General features: G+C 43.1%; 1 protein-coding gene and 1 pseudogene across 1 annotated transcript; one reads left to right on the top strand and one right to left on the bottom strand.

Moving 5' to 3' along the window:
- The first annotated feature begins 1,761 nt into the window (after window positions 1–1,761).
- LOC120661264 lies at window positions 1,762–10,339 on the top strand (annotated as a pseudogene).
- Window positions 10,340–11,498: 1,159 nt separating this feature from the next.
- On the bottom strand, window positions 11,499–15,345 carry LOC120661263 (ankyrin repeat-containing protein At5g02620-like). Its single transcript, XM_039940027.1, has 4 exons — window positions 15,152–15,345; window positions 14,198–14,997; window positions 13,047–13,456; window positions 11,499–12,656 (listed from the first exon to the last, which is right to left on the bottom strand). Exons 2-4 carry the CDS (start codon window positions 14,604–14,606, stop codon window positions 11,787–11,789), a joined length of 1,689 nt encoding a protein of 562 aa, XP_039795961.1. The 5' UTR covers window positions 14,607–14,997; window positions 15,152–15,345; the 3' UTR covers window positions 11,499–11,786.
- Between the last annotated feature and the right edge of the window lie 2,957 nt (window positions 15,346–18,302).

Genomic DNA, 18,302 nt, shown 5'->3' with positions numbered 1-18,302 from the left:
GAATTTTTTTGAGTGTGAATACGATTATATATATTGTGATTAAGTTTCATTATTCTAAAATAATATTTGTGCCTCAGTTTACAATTACTATGTATTGTTATTACTATTTTTTATTTTATACTCTATAATATAATAGCTACTGCATAATAATATTTTTAAATATAATTATTTCTTAAACATGTGATATTTTTAAATATAATTGTTCTTTAAACACACATCCACTCGTACCTCATGACAGTCATCCCTTTGGCCTGTGCAGATGCAGATGTTGTCATGTTTGTTTCCCCTCCATGGCTCCGTGTTAGATGCAGTTGGTCCAAGGCAAATTCCCGCTCGCTGCATGCCTGCACGAACTACATCAGTAGGGTCTGAATAGAATTTTATACATTTATGCCGACTAACTCACCATCTGTTTCAAAGAAAAAGAAAAAAAGACTAACTCACCATCTGTCATCTGAATCGCGTAGAGTGAACGTGGAAGGTTCAGCTGTAATCAGTAGGAATTGGCCGTTGGCAAAGACATGTTCTTTTCAAAGAGAGAGAGAGAGAGAGAGAGAGAGAGAGAGAGAGAGAGAGAGAGAGAGAGATGTTCATCACTACCGAGATGATTGCAGGTGCATGTGAACCTCTGTTTCAGTTTACCTTTTCTTTTTTCCTCAATTATTAGTTATCGTAGACGAAGCATACAAACTGGACCAGTGGACTCTTCACATGCACGCAGATACAATTTGCAGATGCAGACATATGGACACATCTCAATGGTACTCATCCAAACAATATAAAATCCCGGCCCAGAGATGCCTACATGCTCAATCAGCGGCTAACGGGAAGTCGATGCAAACTCTGACACCATGGGTGATCTGGTGCCGGTTTCCTATAAGAATCCTCGCAGTGCCACTTCATTTCATCCCCACATCGAACCGTCAAGAGTCGAGCCATCTGCTGAATCTCATGTTCCTTCTGCTTCTTTAAGAAGAACAGAGTAAAGATCTCTTAGCTTGCTGGCTCTGCTTCTCCGGAAAAGAATCTCCATCAACATCGATCTCTGCTTCCCCGGGTCGGCGCTGATCGTTGCAACATGAGCATGGAGGGGATTATCCCGTTCGTCTGCGGCGCGATCAAGAAGCGGAGGCTGGCGAAGAAGGCGGCGGAGTACGAGCGCCTCTCCTCCGCCGGCGCCCCTCCGACGTCGGGGCAGGAGGAGCGCTTCACCGGCGGCGCCTACCGTCGCCGGAGTCAGAGCTGCCGGTTCGCCGCGGATTCGCCGGCCGGCGAGCTCGGTTTCTCCCGCGGCGAGGGTGATAGGGCACTGCCTGAGGGCATCCCGCCGGCGGCTGAAGACGGGTGCCGCGGCCTGTCCAGGTCCAGGAGGTTCAGCAGCATGCGCCTGTTTGCGTGCGTCAGTGGCGCGTAGAAATCCCAAACTCCGCAGGGCATGGTGGTGGCTTTGTGACGCGAGCACATCCTGTACAGAAGATCCGAGTAAAAATGGCGAGTGAGATGTAGCAGTTGCTGCGAAGCAAAATGTAGAAGTGACCTTAGCTTTTCGCTGATGGCAAGATGAAAAGCTCTACTAACATGGCTGACTGCATTTTGAGTTTTTGACACATCCCTGAACTTGTTGCATTACCGTGGCACAAACCAGTGAACTTTTCTACTGGCCCAGAACAGTTTCTGTATTCAAGAGAACAAATTTAATTTGTTTTCCTAAAGACAACGAATCTGACACCCTGCCAGAGAAGGAGAAGAATAACAGGTGTGTTCTGATTTCTGACCGGCTGCTGCGCCGCACATCTGTTCGCCTTCCTCCCGCCAGATGCCATCCATGCGCCCGTGGGGCCCATGCTTGCCACTGACACCTGGGCCTACCGTTCAGGAGCTTTTCCTTTTCCATGGCCCGGCAGGTCCAGACGTCCAGTCACCCCAGCACCGAGCACAGCCTGAGCCCAGCCGTTGGCATCTCCGTCCCCGAAGCCATGGCCATGGGGCGGCCCGTACGGCTTGTGCTGGATGCCTCCCTCCTCCTCGAGCCCTCCGCCACCGGGGAGGCCGCGGCGGCGCTGCGGCCCGGGGCGGAGGTGCTTCTGCGGCGATTGGGCTACTCCAACCTGACAGTGGTATGACCGGATGAGTGACTTAATTCATGATCTGCCGTACTGTTCGAGGAAATGCCCTTGCTGATAGATTGTCCCAGGAAGTTGGCTAAAGGCGCAATCTTTTCCGTTTTTCCTGTTCGCTGATGTCATATGCTTGTATGTTTCCTATAATCTACTAGTATTAGTTTCCCTTGATATCTGGGTTCCATTTAGGGGAGTACAACTTCTTGTGGTTGATGGAATGGTTGGTTACTGTGTTCAAGACTTCAAGTTTAGCCCAACTGTTCAAATACTTGCTGTCGGTGGATCATTGCAGTTAAGAGTTCATAAACCGATCAAGCGATGGGCAATAGGGCAGACTAGTTTTACATCTAAACGTGGTACTTTCAACACTATCCCTTGAGATATCATATAATGAGCACACATTCCTTGCACATAGTATGACTTTTTTTGTTGTTGCCTATATCATTGTAATGTGATTGAAGTGCGCTATCAACATGTGGAATGAATATACAGCTAATGGTATCCTCCTTATCTTTTTTCAGGCAATCTGCTATGTGGAGAGCATGTCGACTAATGAGGTGCTCTATTACATCCCTTTGAAGTTGTCCCCTCACAAGTTCATATGAATACCTCTTACAACGTCTATGGGGCACTTCAGTTTATTGTGCTTCAAAGAATGGCACTAATAAATGAGAAAGCAGTAACTTATTATGGAAAGACAGTTTATTACTGGTGATTTAGAGCCTAGGGGCAAATTCCTGTTAGATTTCTTATAACTGACACATACTTCACCCATGGTCCCATGTCTCTAGCATATGTCCTATAAGGCCGCCTCCAACGGCTCCGGCAAAATTGCCAGCTGAGGTGGAGTTTGAATGGATTAAGAAAAACAGAAGTTATTTTAGCTCTTTTTGATTTCTGCATCCTCCCTCTCACATCACTCCGGTACTTGTGCCATGCGCTAGAGGTGGAAGAAGAGCTAGTGCAGCACTTTTTGCAATTCACCTTTTGCAATTCCTCTTTCCACCATTTCAGCTCAAACAAGTGACATCGTCGATTGTTGGAGGAGGCCTAAAACCAAGCGCATGATAAATCATGTCAAGTTCTCCATCAAATACCCTAATAGAATTGAATCTTCAATTAATCCTTCATGATTATTGTTATTGATTTTTTAAGCAATGGGTATTCTTTGGACATTGCCTCCGAACTGTCAAAATGTCCATGCCAACCAGAAGATTCAATACCAGTGCTCTAATATTAGCAAATGTATTTTTCTGAAAATGTCATGACAGTGTCATGACAGATCAAAAGAAAATTATGCTTACACATCCCCCTTATTTCCTTCTATTAGTCAGGCTTTCTTGAAAAGGTCGCAAGTTCACACTCCTTTGGATGTATGCCACTTGTAAAAAGCTGGAACTGTTCGCCAAACGAGTCAATGATGGAATGGAGTCAAACAAGTTCTTGTTTTTATGCCACTTCAAGAGCTGACAAAGATTTAATTTGTGAGCTTCAGAATCACAACTGGAGAATTGTTTCTGTAGGTAAGCATATGCTGGAACAAGCCAGGTTTTATTTTCATGCTGTTTTGAGTAGCATGTCATATTAGGATTTTGCTCAGGATATGTATGCAGTGATGTGTTGTATTATATATTGGAACAATTTGTCCTAGTGAGTGTTGATGGGAATTGATATTCTTCTCTGGTCCAGGTAATGAATACAACACAGAGGTTCCTGGGGTTTTAAATGTTGGAATGCTTCAGGAGTTGCTTCTCACTTTGGCTACTTTAATAAAAAGAGTAAATTTGTCCTTTCCATCTACTTATACACATTTTCCGAAACCATATAGTGCATTTAATTTGAAACGTGTCTATTTCTTTGACTTAGGAAATAGGTGGCTCATCTGTTCTGGTGATTGGGTATGTAATGAAACAATCCCGCGAGGAGGACTTTGCAAGGGCAAGTTTCTACAGTTTGTTATTGAATATTAACAACTAAATGTTCTATATCATCTAGAGCATCATGCTCTTTTCATCTCGCTTACAGAGAGGAGCATTTCCTATATATCCTAGTAAGAATGGTCTTATCTTTGTTCCTCTCTCATTCGAACTTCCTTTAAGTTCACAACTGCAAGAAGTTGATATGGTCCTCCACAAAATAACTGATGAGATTGTCAAGATTGATCCAAACTGCTCCATCGATTTTCCAAAAGGCATTTCATTTTCTGCAGGAATGTCTGAAATTATAAGGTAAATCACTAGGCCCTACCTAGATTTGAAGGAAGTATTCGTGGGTGTGCATGTGAATATTTTCTAATGCTTACCTGAGTAATTATGTTATGGCAATGGTTGTTTGAAATAATGTAGAATTGCTGTTACTCTATTTGTACATAATTTCTGGTGAGCTACCTTTGGCCTACCAACTTTCTGTAATCAACAAATTGATTTGACTACCAGAGGAAGTCAGCTTTCTGAAATTGTTTTCCAGAACACTGTTGATTCCAACCCATCAGAGTACTGCAAAGAAGCTTGAACTCCATAGCTCAACTATTTGCGTACGGACCAATCTGGATCAGAGATTGCGTTTGCCTTGTTTTATAACTTGTTTCCAAACATATGAGGAGAAACATGTGAGGCAAAATAGAGTTTAATTGTGAACAATCCTATGTGATGTTAGTTCTGTACATGAGCCTAGAAAAGTGAAGATTTGTGCATTAATATTTCCTGCTATGAAAAACTTCATTATTCTGTCTCACTATATCCCTCTGTGTTGAGCAGGTTTGTGGAAGAGCACCCTGATTGTTGCATCGTTGATCCATTTAAAAATATATACCCATTGCTTGATCGTCTTCAAATCCAAAATATCCTAGTCCTATTAAAAGAACTTGGCACTGAAGGAAAGCCAAAACTTCGAGCACCATATTCTTTGAAGGTCATTTTAATATGGTTACCGTTTTAAGTTATTGGCCCCTATTTTGAATGTTTAGTGCTATCATTTGCTTGACTAGCCATTTTTTAAAACAGGTTGATAACTTTCATGATGGTGAATTAGATAAGCATCTAGCAGAAGCTAATTTGTCCTTCCCACTCATTGTGAAATCACAAGTAGCTTGCGGAGTTGCTGATGCCCACAATATGGTTTGCTTTTTGTCATTGTATTTATATTCTTTTACATTTTGGACCATATATTAAGTCATTTTTTTCTGAATCATCACCTCTTATCACCAGTTCCATGAAGAAAATTAAGCATTCACTTGTGTCACTCCATTAATTCCAACCTTCTAAATTCAGAATTTGCTTCTCACACTGCTGAATCACAGTTTTTGCTATGTCCAGGCATTAGTTTTTCAAATTGAAGAACTTAGCAACCTTGGTGTGCCTCTTCCAGCGGTGCTACAGGTATGAGTGTGACATTGCCCCTTTTCTTTAATTTCTTTTCTTCATTAAGGCTTTCTTTCGTGATGCAGCTTTCAGTAACTGACCTGCTGAAGAACATTTTCAGGAATATGTCGATCATGGATCCAAGATTTTTAAATTTTATGTAATTGGAGACAAAGTTTTCCACGCAGTTAGGAATTCAATGCCTAATGCAAGTTTTCTGAAGTCATCATCAGGAGGAGAACCTCTTACATTTAATAGGTACCCTTTAAACATTACACATATAATTGGTGGATTGCTTCATCAGTCACTGTTCCGAGCCTGACACCGAACTACGCTTCGATTTGGCTTCTGCCAGTTTGAAGACTCTTCCGGTGGCTACTAAGGAGGAGCAACTGCAAACGAGGGTGCAAGACAGCAAAATGAATGCTGATTTAGTAGAAGAGGCTGCAAAATATCTGAAGGAATTGCTTGGACTAACGATTTTTGGATTTGATGTCGTTGTAAGTGTCCTCTGGTCCGTTGTTGTACATTACAGCTACAGACCATTTTGGTTTCTGGTACTCTATTTAGAATCTCTAAAATTGGATATCTGAAAGTTGCATTGTATCAAGATGCCAGTTAAATGAGTGTTCTTTGGCTGTGAAGGTTCAGGAGGGCACTGGAGACCATGTCATAGTGGACCTAAACTATCTCCCATCCTTCAAAGAAGTTCCTGATTCTGAGGCGGTGCCTGCGTTCTGGGATGCAATCAGGCAGACATATGAGTTGAAGAGAGCGAAGGCGCAAACTTAGTTCAAGGCTTCCAATGATTGACTCTGCTAGGAGCCAAATGTTGCAGCCTTGCAGGAGAGTTTGTGAATTGCACTGTCGCAGGCAGAGGTGTTTACTGAATGCAATGATTCTAGAGCAAACACGAAGTAGTAATGTTCAGCTCCACTTGTGGGCAAGTGGGAATAAGTGAAGATGGATAGCGTAATAATGAACAAACCAAACTGTGTTATGTCAATCTCATCCTTTCTGTGCATTTCGTGTCATCTAGGTGTCACTCTGAGCGACCTTGTGGACACTGCTGCAATTAGAAATGGAAACTGATACGCGTATTGCTGCTGGGCGTATAGTGTTGTTCTCTCTGCATCTTGACGCTGCATCCTAGATGCAGAAGTCTGATTTGCTTGCAAGTTCAGCAGAAGTCTGCAGAGTTGTTCAGATCTGGAGCGGCTGAATTGATTGGTCCTCCAAGGTATGAGCATATCCAAGAAATTTACGTGTCACAGCCAAAGTTTTCTCATTTCCATTGTTCATGTATATTTAGGGGTGGTAATGAACCATGATCCTAATGCTCTTTTCACAGTCTAATTTAATGTTTAATATTTTTAACTTAATATTTTTATCTCGAAATTATGTAAAATTAGAGCCCGTCTTTTTAGAATCCAGCTCTTAGATTAGCTAAGATCTTTTACCGCCCCTGTGTATGTCCTGCGGAACCCCTTCACCGGAAGACGAGTGACGAGATACCTCCTGCTTGACTCTTTCGCCGCCCGTGGTCCGTCGGAAAGCTAGGCTGCATTGGTGATCTCCATGTCCGGCGAACCCATCAGCCATCTTGGAGATGGAGGTCAAGTGAGGCCAGGGGCGGATGCACACCCCGGGCCATGGCCCGGGGTTCGGCCCAATTTTTTTTCATTTTGCAGTAGTTTCTATCTCTGGACTTGGATCAATTGCTGAAGAAGGACTTGGATCAATTGCTGAAGAAGGATAAATATATTACTTCGCGATGACGCTTTTTGTATGTTATTTATCTTTCTGTTTATATTTTCATGTATCTTTTGAACTATAAGTTTATGGACGTCTATACTTAAAACTCGGCCCGGGGTTAACTCAATCCTGGTTCCGCCAGTGAGGCCACGATTTACAGTGATGTTCCGTACATCACCCTCCGCAGATGGCATGTCATATCTTTTCGCCGGACGAGGGCCCACCGGCGACCTCGCGCATCTGCCACCGCTGGCCGGAGCGCTCGGCGCCTCGGCTGCCTCTCCTCCCGGTGCGTGCCCGCCATGGCCGTCGCCTCGCGGCCCACAGCTGACGCCGGAAGGCTGCCGGAGAAGGCGATTTCCCTGTGGGAGAAGGAAGATCTGGGTGCCTGGGTCCCTCAGCGTGTGTGTACAGATGCAGCACAATGGTCAGTGGCATCAGGGCGTCAGGCTTCCTGACGGTTTTAGGCGCAACTGCGCAAGCGCAATCCGGGACATCGAATCATCAATGGGCCATTCGTGGAGGAGCTAGAAGTTGAAATCTATGAAGGCGCTGCACGGCCACCATCTCGGCTCAGAGCTGAAGGTCAACCCTACCGCGAAGGGAAGGCGTCAAGGAGAGAAGAGAATCAGAGTAATTCTGATTTCTGAATCTGACGCAACATGCGCTCTACGCCTCGTTCGGCTGGCTGGTGGCTGGGCTGTGGCTGGTTTATTGTGAGAAAAAAGTACCGTTAGCTGGCTGGCAGGTGGCTGAGCTGATCTAGTGTGAGAGGAAAAACACTGTTACTGGCTGGCTGGAGCTGCCAGCCGAACAAGGCTGAAGAAAACTCATTCGTGCCATATGGAGGCCAATGAGAAAGGAACATCAAACCATATGAATCATCGACGCTGATAATGTCCACTCGGCTGCATGTGCCTGTCCCTTTCACCAACGCATCTCTTACATTTGTTAACATCGTGTGGAGCTCCAAGGATGGTTTTCAGCATTGCCGGCACGAATTTGGTCCTTAGTGAATATATGAACCTGCTCTCCCAGCGTCTCAGTCTTTGTGAATTCTTGTTCGATCCTTGTGACTAACGATCTGTGTCCCTGAAAATGGATCGCGTGAAGAGATTCACTGACATGGCAAAGGGCGCGTCTGCAGTCCCGGTTCGGAGAGATGAAGATGAGAGCTTGGTTCTGTTTGGGGAGCTGTACAAGCATGAGAAAGAGAGGGATGTGAACCTCCTTGAACCAATGTTCTCAGTGGAGTTTGAAGCTGTTCAAGGTGAGGGTTTACTTTTTCTTGTCATCCACGGATTCACCTGTTCATACTGGTATTAAATGACTGCCATGCTTCCTGTATTATTGAGGCTAAAGCAACAGAAGATGGATGCATAATCATGTCATTTATGAAGAAAAAATTTTGATTGAGTGCTTTGTAACATTCTTAAAAAACGTCAAGAAAATATGCTACTAATTAGCTTTCCAGAAGAGACCCTCTGATGAGTGTGGGTTGCTTCTTTGACTGAAACACTAAATATAGGAGATGGTCGCATGTTTAAGCTTCCTTCAGGGAAGAGGGATTACCTCCTGCCAGATGGTGAAAAGCATGACTACGATTGGTAAATACATGGAGATCCCTAATTTTAATGATATCCAAATGCATCCATCATTTCATTTCCAATTGTCAAACAAATAGCAGTTCATTTCAGGCTCAAGACTCCTCCAGCGACACCACTATTTCCCTCCCTTGAGATGGAAGCCAACTCCTCCCAGATGATTTTTCAAAAAGAGCTGCCTATCCTTCAGCCAGTCAGAACTTCAAGGGTATGATGAATGTTGCACCTGTACCTTTCCCTTTTTTACATGTAAATGACGTAGTTCAACAGTCACCAAGCTGAACTACTCAATCAAACATTCCACTTAATCACCTCATCCTTTGAGAAGCTGATGCATTAACATGCTCCGCAATGTCCGTTCTAATACCGTGTTTTCTCCAATCATATCTAAGTCAAAAGGGAAACATTTGATATTTTCAGTACAATTTCTTTTTTGTAAAAAAAACAAGAAAAATGTTGAGTTCTTTTTTCCCTGATCGTACTGTGATATTCTGAAACTTGTACAGTTCTCAAGCAAGCCTGATGCTACAAGTGCATCAACATCGTCTGGATCGCCTACCTCCAGCTCCACCAAGTCTGTAACTCCAACAGCAAGGCCCAGCTCTTCATCATCAAAGAAAAAACTCAACAGAGGAGCTGCTGCACCATCTAAAGAGCAGGATTCAGCTTTCAGAATAGATAAGAAATCCAGCTATACACCTCTGACGAATAGGCAGCACAATTCAATTCCTGCAGCTCCAACTACAACAACTACTACTACTACTACTGGTACTACAGCCACCAAAGCATCCAAGAAAACTTCAGGCAGCAAATCTCAACCATCAAAAGCAATCAAGAATGATGCCAGACCAGACAAGGCATCGAAGAATGTTACAGAAACCGCGACAAAACCTCGGCTGAATGATTCTTCAGTTGGTGCAAAGGATAAGAAGGTTAATGCTGGCACCGCCAGGAGACTATCATGCCCACCCGCTGCAAACCCGGACAATGTGCAGGCTACAGCAGCACTGAAAGGGAGGAGCAGAGCTGCTACCGTCTCTGTGCCTGCTACCCGTAAGGATGCCGGTCCCACCGATGCGGTACTGAAGGGAAGTAGGAGAGCAGGAGAGGAGAAGGAGCAGAGGCCAAAGCTTGGAAGCCGTGCAAAGAAGTGATGACAGTGGTTTCAGCTGATAAGAGTAGAATGGTCATTCTTGTTTCAGGATGGAATGCAGAGAGGGTAACATCCATTTGCACCTAATACAGGGATGAAAATTGGTGACCCTTAGGTGCATCTACAACCCTCTTTAGTTCAAAATTTTGTACTAATTTTCCAAAATGAGATCTGATTTTGGAGAAGTAGTACAAAATTTTGAACTAAAGAGGGTTGGAGGTGCACCTAAGAGTCACTAATTGACACCCCTAACCCAATATATGCAAATACACTTGTTGGAATGAACTTGCAGTTGTTACATTATTTAGTTATTTATGAAAACACATGTAACACGAAAGTTTTTCACTATTCACTAAAGTTTTTCATTATATGGTTCACCATTGGTTAAATCCCTGAGTTTTTTTTTAAATGACCATGTATTAATTGCATAATCGCAAGTTGAGAACCATATATTGTTCACACAAAATGTTTTGGCACCCAAGAAGTTAATTCATTCGTCCAATAGTAAATACAACCCTAATCTGCAAGGTAAGGACTTGAAATATTAGAAGCAATTGGTTTAGAGTCCACGGAATAGACCCTTGAACCTTGTAGTGTAAAAGAAGATAGCAACTTGTGCACCACTGTCCTCTTACCCTACGCAAATTCTTCCGGTTGTCAACCCATGGTTTCGTGTTTCGTCTGCATCTTAAGTCGGGACTTCACTTTCCATAGAAGTTTCTGAATTTCGGCCTTGTCAGTATCTCATGTAACAGAAGCACGAAGATTTGACTACTAACACCTGATGGAAGTGGTACACCGGAGACAGTTACACGAGTCAGCAACGTTGAACCATGGAACCGTTCGATTTCTCCTATCCACGAGATGTTCTCCGTGACCATCAAGCTGGCGCTTGTTGCTTTGCAGTAAGCGGAATCGTCTGCCGACGTCTGGCTGAATGATTGCTGGGACTGAAGTGATCAGGTCCAACTGCCAATCCGACAAGTCATCCTGTGCGGCGCAGTGTTCAGTCGCTCGACGTAACTACGGCGGATCAAACAGCGGGGTGAGCTTCAGGCACCTGGACTTGCGGAGTGCCACCGAGAACACGGCGGTTAGCAGGCTGGAAACGCAACAGCAAGCTTCAGAGATGAAGATGTTGGAGAGGCGACAACATTCTAAAATATCTGCTTGTTTTCCATGGAAACAGCCGTAATTTCAACGATTTTCCGGTCATCTCTTAACCCAGAAATAACAGCTCCATAGGAATGTCCATTTGATTTGACAGAACGGCTGCAAATGCCGCATAAATCATAATCATGACGGTCAACAATGGTTTTTTCTTTTTGTAAGAGACAGTCAACAAAGTTAACATATAGCTGTCCCACTCCTCCAGTCCAAGTCCAAAAGGTCATTTGTGATCATTGTTTTTGGCCTCAGCTTACTCCAGTCTCATGCTGCATCATATGGGCGCATCCATTACCGCATAAATTTTGACATAAGGGCAACTTATCTCATACTGTTCTACTATACAGATACAATTTCATGGCTTTAATTTCCATTCACGGCAGTAATAAGCATATAAGATAAACATCTTGCTTGGCAAATAGTCATATTTTGCCTACAAAAAGTGGCTACTCCTATCACCTGGAATTCACCCCTCTTCTCATGGAAGGAGGCTGCTGACTGCAGTTACATAGAGGTGCCATGTTCTAGGCCTAAATATGGTTCTAGTCAATCCCACTTAGTGCCATTGAGTAGTCTCTGGCAAATGGGTACATATATACAGGACTCGATGACAAGCAAGGACGACACCCTAAAGGGCGTACATCTTCTTATATTCACTGTTCATCAGCTCCGTTTCTGAGTCAATTGATACGGACCATGACTGGCTTGTGGAGGTCCTCCTAATTTTCCTCATGTTCTTCTCTTCCATCCTGTGAGCAACAATGCAATAACACATGGAACCGAGAGTGGCCACCATGATGACAGTGCCAATCGCCATGGTACACCAAGCCAACCACTCATCATCTCGGCCCACGACAACGTAGGTCAGGGCTATGAAGGCTGCCGAGATGCATAGGCATGCGAGCCACATCAACTTGTTTATCACAAAAACCATCTTCTTCTTTGCCTTCTGCTCTACGACAATTAGAGATGTCTGGACAATGACAACAGCAAGGGAGATAAAGAGAGCCAAGGCGTCAAAGACCAAGAAGATTATAAAGGCTGGATCGCTGGCTATCAAAGCTTGCCCCAAGGTCATGTCTGGATCTGGTGCATCTTTCATATTCTCCAGAAAATTACCAGGGAGTTGGAATATGGCTGCAAAGGCAACAGTGGCAATAAGCACTGCAACTACAGTATTGGAGTTGATGGCGTTGTTTAGCCCACCAATGTGGAGCTTTTGGATTCTCTTCTTGATTTTTTGGAATTGCATCTTGGTCTGGTGTGTTTGCTTGATCTGTGACTGAACATCATGCCTGATATCACTGACAGTCTGCTTGAGCTGCTTTGCTGGATTAGGAGGATTCACTTGCTCTTTTGAAGTTACTCCACCAACCTCTCTAAGGATGTTAATAAGCTCTTCATTAACTTGTTTCTCTGCAATAGCAAAAGCAGTCTCTCCAGCTCTATTAACTGCATTGATTTCAATCCCTTCAACTGATATTAGGGTCTGGACCATCTGTAGGGAACAAACATACAGTACAAGTTAGTAGTTTGTTGTTTGATGTTAATTCTATGTTATTATTAAGATCGAACAATATTCAATCCAAAACTGCTTAGAAATTCTTCCTTTGTTTTAAAGTTGCAAGGAAAAAAAGCATTCCCTTTTTTTAGTAATACCCTGAACTTAAGTTTTCTTTGATTCCTGGAAAAGATGCAGATTCTTCTTATTTAGAAACATTGGCTACTTTTTTTTTCGCGACCGGAAACATTGGCTACTATAAGTATTAAGCAAACAATATCTCATGAATGCAAGTAACTTCAATTTACTACTTGTCCTGAGCAACATAATTTCAACAATAAATAACAGGGGCACAAATCCGAAGATTTTCTCAGATAAGATACTTACAATGGTGTTCCCCTTCCGAGTTGCAACATGCAATGGTCTGTTCCCCTTGCTGTCTTCCACATGGATAACTGAGACATCAGGCTTCAACAACTCGAGCAGAATTTCGGCATTTTGGCCTTTTGAAGCCATGTGTAGCGCTGTCTGCCCCTTTTTATCTGTTCTGAAACTAATCCCTGGATCCTTATTCAACAGTGCGGTGACCACCTCCACATGGCCCATTCTTGCTGCTGAATGCAAAACTGTTTTCCCATTATTTCTTGCAATCCTAGCAAGGCTTGCATCTGTTTCTAGCAGAAGGTTAACAATATCAATGTGGCCCTGAGTTGCAGCTGTGTCCAAAGCAGTGGCATTTACAGAATTTGTTGTCATAGCTAATGAGGGAAAGGCTTGCAGCAGCTCCTTCAAGACATCTGCAAGACCGATAAATTGAACTGATATAAATATGTTTTTTCTTCTTAAAGATCAAAAGAATAGAATTTGGAAGATAAGATTAAATAAAACACTCTGAGTGAAACGACAACTTTGCTACTCACGACAGCATACCAACTCAAATATTTGAAATTACACAGCCTCATTGATTTTGTTAAGGTTTGTAGCTGAGCAAAAAAGTAGTAGGAAGCGCTATCTCATCGCTAGATCTAAGTCCAGGTAAATTATATTTCATTTTGAAAAGGAATGCTGCTCCATTGTTCTAGACATACAAAGTTATAAACAATTCTTTAAGCAAGATTGTTGGAAATTATAACTCATCATAAATCATCAATTTGTCTGCAAAACCAAAAAACACAGACATGGTAGGTTGGAACCTAGAATAAATCAGCCAAGTAAATTTATCAGCCAATTTGTTGCAGAAGGGAGTTAGCATGGAAATGATTTAGTACTCCCATGTTGTTGAGAAATAAATTAGGGAAAATGTCCCTTCATGAGCATAGAGATTTGCAGAAGTCAATGAGATACAAGTCAATTTTTATAACATACCAACTGCACGCACTAATGAACCAATATATGAAAGATCAGATAGAACTGCGTGTATAAGCCAGTGAATCCAGATATTAAAGAATTTTAATTCAGACTAGCCAAATCCTCAACTAATTGACTTTCAGGTAGTATTCATTGGGACCAAATTCAATGATGGAGGAAAGAGAACTAACCCAGATGGCCCTGCTTTGCTGCAATATGGAATGCATCGAAGCTGTTGCTGGCCTTGAGCCCTGCTGATTGAACATCAGAAGCCTTCAAAATCTCACCCACAACCTCGACATGCCCCTTTTCAGCAGACACATACAGCGCAGTCTCACCGTCCTGATTCTGGCGGGCAGCTAACTCCACCACTAGTTCTGGGTCGCACTCCGCAAGGATCTTCTGGACATGGGCAACACTGCCAGCCCTCGCCGCAAGGTGGAGTGCGGTGTCACCCCGCTTCCCAGGGCTGTCCTTGTTCCTTTTGAAGCTCTGCTGCTTCTCCATGGACAAGAACTTAAAGCTTCTCTGCTTCTCTATCCCCCGGAAGCTCTTCAGTTTTTCTAGCGGGCCATGTCGCGTGCTAGATTGCTTCTCCATGTCCTCCCAGGATCAAATGGTTCCTTACTTGTTCACTCTTATGGTATTGTTACGAATCCCAAAATTGGGAGGCCTTGTTCTTGCTTAATCCAATAAACTCCTCTATCTGTGCACTTAGGCAAATACGGCTCAGCTGATGGAAAAATATCAGGCCTCTAGATCGCAAGAAGAAGGACAAAAGTTTAGCAAGCCCTTGCAGAATCCAACAAGCTCCTCATCAACTGCTGTATCTATTTAGCCTTGGCTCACACCAATACCACTTTGGTTGCTTGACAGATAGACTAGGGATCGTCCCCAAGTTCGTCCATACATGTCTCCTACAGGGCGGCTACCAGGCCCATACGCAGAAGATGCTTGCAGATTTTGAAATCGAGACCAGTATCACCTCAAACTGCAGAAAGGATCAGCAGAATTAGCACATATTAACGTCTTGCGCATATGTGATCCTAATGAAGAGCAGCAAATCGAACGAAAATCAGATAAATTTCTAAGGAAAATGGGGGAAACACATTTATCCCCACGAAGGAAGATAGAGAGTTCCTCACCACGAGAAAACAGACACCAGACGAGAAGCCAAGCGGGTGCCCGCAGCGTAAGAATCAGAAGAACAAGTGGCCCCAGAGCCAAAAAAATCGCATCTTTCTAGCACCAGCCAAAGGGGGAAAACCGGAAGAGAACGCGGTGGGAGGCCGGGAGCTAGTGGGTATCTTGGAAGTTGGGCGCCTCCGAAGTTTTCCTCCGGCGGTCCTTCTCCTCTGCCAGGAAGCTTTGGCTATTTCCAACCGTTCTCCCCATCCAACTCCCCCCAAACATACTATTTACTATATTTTACTACCTCTCTCCAAAAGATTTCTCCCCCTACAGCTCTTTCTCTCCAACCATTCCCTCATATCTATTCCCTCTATATACTATTACTCATTAACTAACTATTTATTTATTGTTTTTGAATTTTAAAAAAATCATACAATATTTGTACTGTCATAATACACATTATCATCATGTTACGGGACTCAAACGAGATTAATATCATAAAGAAACGATGTGAATAGAATATAGAGGGAGTTTCTATATTTGAGGGGAGGACCGAGCTCCCCGGACACGGAGGGCACGGATAGGGGGCGCCATTAGAGAGGGAAGCGGGAGTACTGTGCACCGAATATAGGGTGAGGGGAACCTTTAGCGTGTATGGTTGGAGGAAGCCTTACACCCTGCTTAGTTCCCACCCCATAAATCTCATAAACAAAAAAACATCACATCGAATATTTCGACATATGCATAGAGTACTAAATGAAGTCTATTTACAATTTTTTTTCATGGATGGGCTGTAAATCGCGAGACGAATCTAATGAGCCTACTTAATCCATGATTTGCAACAATGATGCTACAGTCCTATCCGCTAATTATTGATTAAATATGAATTAATTAGCATCATTAGATTCGTCTCGCGATTTACAACCCATTTGTAAAAAAAATTTGTAAATAGACTTCATTTATTTAGTACTTCAAATTAGCAAAATTCTAACGCAAAAAAATTTTACGCTGAACTAAACATGGCCTTATTAGGTTGGAGTGCTCCACCACCCCCTGCTTATCATCATCATCGAGGACGACGACTGCTAGAGGAAGTGAGCACACGTTTGGTAGTCTTCTTCGGCTCTTGATTTTTCTATTTTCACCCGTGGGGGAATAATTCCGTGACTTTGCTGCCTTCCTTTTGCGTCAAAAAAATTCATCCTTATGCGGCATATTTTAATCGTTTGCCTTTTTTATATTACGTACGTTTGCCGTCAAAACCATGAGGCCCATTTACATTAAAGAAAAGTAAATTAATTTATATGTCTTAATACTAGAACTAGACCAATTCTTTTTTGCATGCCGTTCGGAAATGAAATCCATGCGCTTAACATAAAACAGTATTGGGTTTTACCTATATCCTATACCTGATTTTAACTACTACTCCCTCCGTTTCAAATTATAAGTCATTCTAAAAATCTTGGAGAGTCAAAAATTTTCAAATTTGATTAAATTTATATAACAAAATAATAACATTTAAGTATCATTAAATTCTTTGTTAGCTATATTTTCATATTATACTTATTTGATGTCATAAATCTTTGTATTTCTGGTCAAATTTTGAGATGGTTTGACTTTCCAAGATTCTTGCAATGATTTATAATTTGAAACGGAGAGAGTATATTTCATAGGAATACATCATAAAGTATAAAAATATTATATAGTTATGGAAGTAATATTTCTATAATCTTATAAATTTTAGGAGATAATATAAAAGGCCATGTCAAATAAAAAAACGCATCATACTTTTTTTTCATCAGTGAGCATGTGGTTTATTGCTTGAAGAAATGAGATTGTTACTGTGATTTCTTGTGCCGTTATCAGCTCCAATCAACGCAGGTTATCTACTTGCCTGGGACTTCAATCTCAACTTGACCCAAATTGATTTAAAAAAAACTTGACCAAAATTTATCGTCCTTGAAGTTACAGGTGGGGGCACAGCATATTTGTCCATGTCCTCCCATGTCAGAGAATTTTGGACTGACTGACCCAAACTATTATTTCTCCAGTTCTGCACGAGGTTTTTTTTATTTATACACTCGTCTGGTGGCGACATAACATATGCGTGAGACGCAGTCGCACATGCGAGTGGGTTCCACCCTTTCCCTCTCCTTTTGTCCTTTGGTTGGCGGCCGTGGCTCTCAACGTCACCGGTGTGAGCGAGCGAGCGAGCAAAAAGGCGACGGCGATGCACATCATGAACCCCCACACGCTAAATTCTGACGCCGATGTTTTGGTTCCAAAAGATGGGGTGCCCCACGCGCGATCCTCATCTATTGCGGCAACCACGACTAACGGTGGACTCGGTGTGCTGCGTCAGTGGCCTCGTGGTACACAAGTTACGCCTGGAAACACACTGATTAGCACTGTACCTTCCTGTCCACCCTGCATTCATCCTGTGCTAGATTTTTGTTCTGAGAGGGGAAGGATTCCCGATTCCCCTCTCTGCAACCCAAGTTCGTTTGGTCGACCGGGTGAGCAAGTGCAGAACAGGCTACAGCAAAAGGCGGGGAATGCCACGGTGATGCTTCCAAAAGTTACACAGCCAGCCATAGATTAGATAGAGCACACGTCGAGCTTAAAGCTGCTTTGGGATCCATCACAACCTCGCAACAGAAAGGTAACTACTAGTGCGCTCTCCCTTTTCACACGCCAATCGCCAAGGCACAGGGCAGCCTGCCTCTGCATCCTTTTAACTTTTGTGTATTGTTTCCTGCGCGAATCCTCATCGATCGCACACAGACAGAACCTAGTCCAACTCCAGGCGCGCATCGACCTGCCGATCCTGTCTGCAGGGATGAAAACGGTAAGGAAACAGAAAAATAGATGTTCGAAAATATTTGAGATATCCGAATCCGTATCCGTATCCGTACGAATCCGATCAGTTTCCATTCTAAGGGATGGAAATTGAAAAAAATATAAATATAATTATTCGAAATATCCGAATTCGTATCCGTGCGAATTCGATCCGTTTCCACCCTTTACCTTTCTGTGCTCCTCCACGTCCACCACCACTAAGCACTCTAGCAGCGCTGCAAAGGGAAGCGCAGAAAAGGAGCTTGGACTTGGTTCTCGTCACTGCGTACACACGGTCACAGTGACACAAAAAGCCGAACAGAGCGG

This window comes from Panicum virgatum, chromosome 2N (genome assembly GCF_016808335.1).
Source record: "Panicum virgatum strain AP13 chromosome 2N, P.virgatum_v5, whole genome shotgun sequence".
NCBI lineage: Eukaryota > Viridiplantae > Streptophyta > Magnoliopsida > Poales > Poaceae > Panicum > Panicum virgatum.
Note: the sequence above shows the minus strand (reverse complement) of the source record. Positions and strands in the feature narration are given on the sequence as shown.

Bases quoted from the DNA above. Each gene is read 5' to 3' on its own strand.
- LOC120661263 (XM_039940027.1), bottom strand. From the start codon at position 14,606: ATGGAGAAGCAATCTAGCACGCGACATGGCCCGCTAGAAAAACTGAAG. The intron at 13,457-14,197 runs GTTAGTTCTCTT...TCGGTCTTGCAG, and splicing joins AGCAAAGCAGGGCCATCTGG to ATGTCTTGAAGGAGCTGCTG. The intron at 12,657-13,046 runs GTAAGTATCTTA...TGTTCCCTACAG, and splicing joins CTCGGAAGGGGAACACCATT to ATGGTCCAGACCCTAATATC.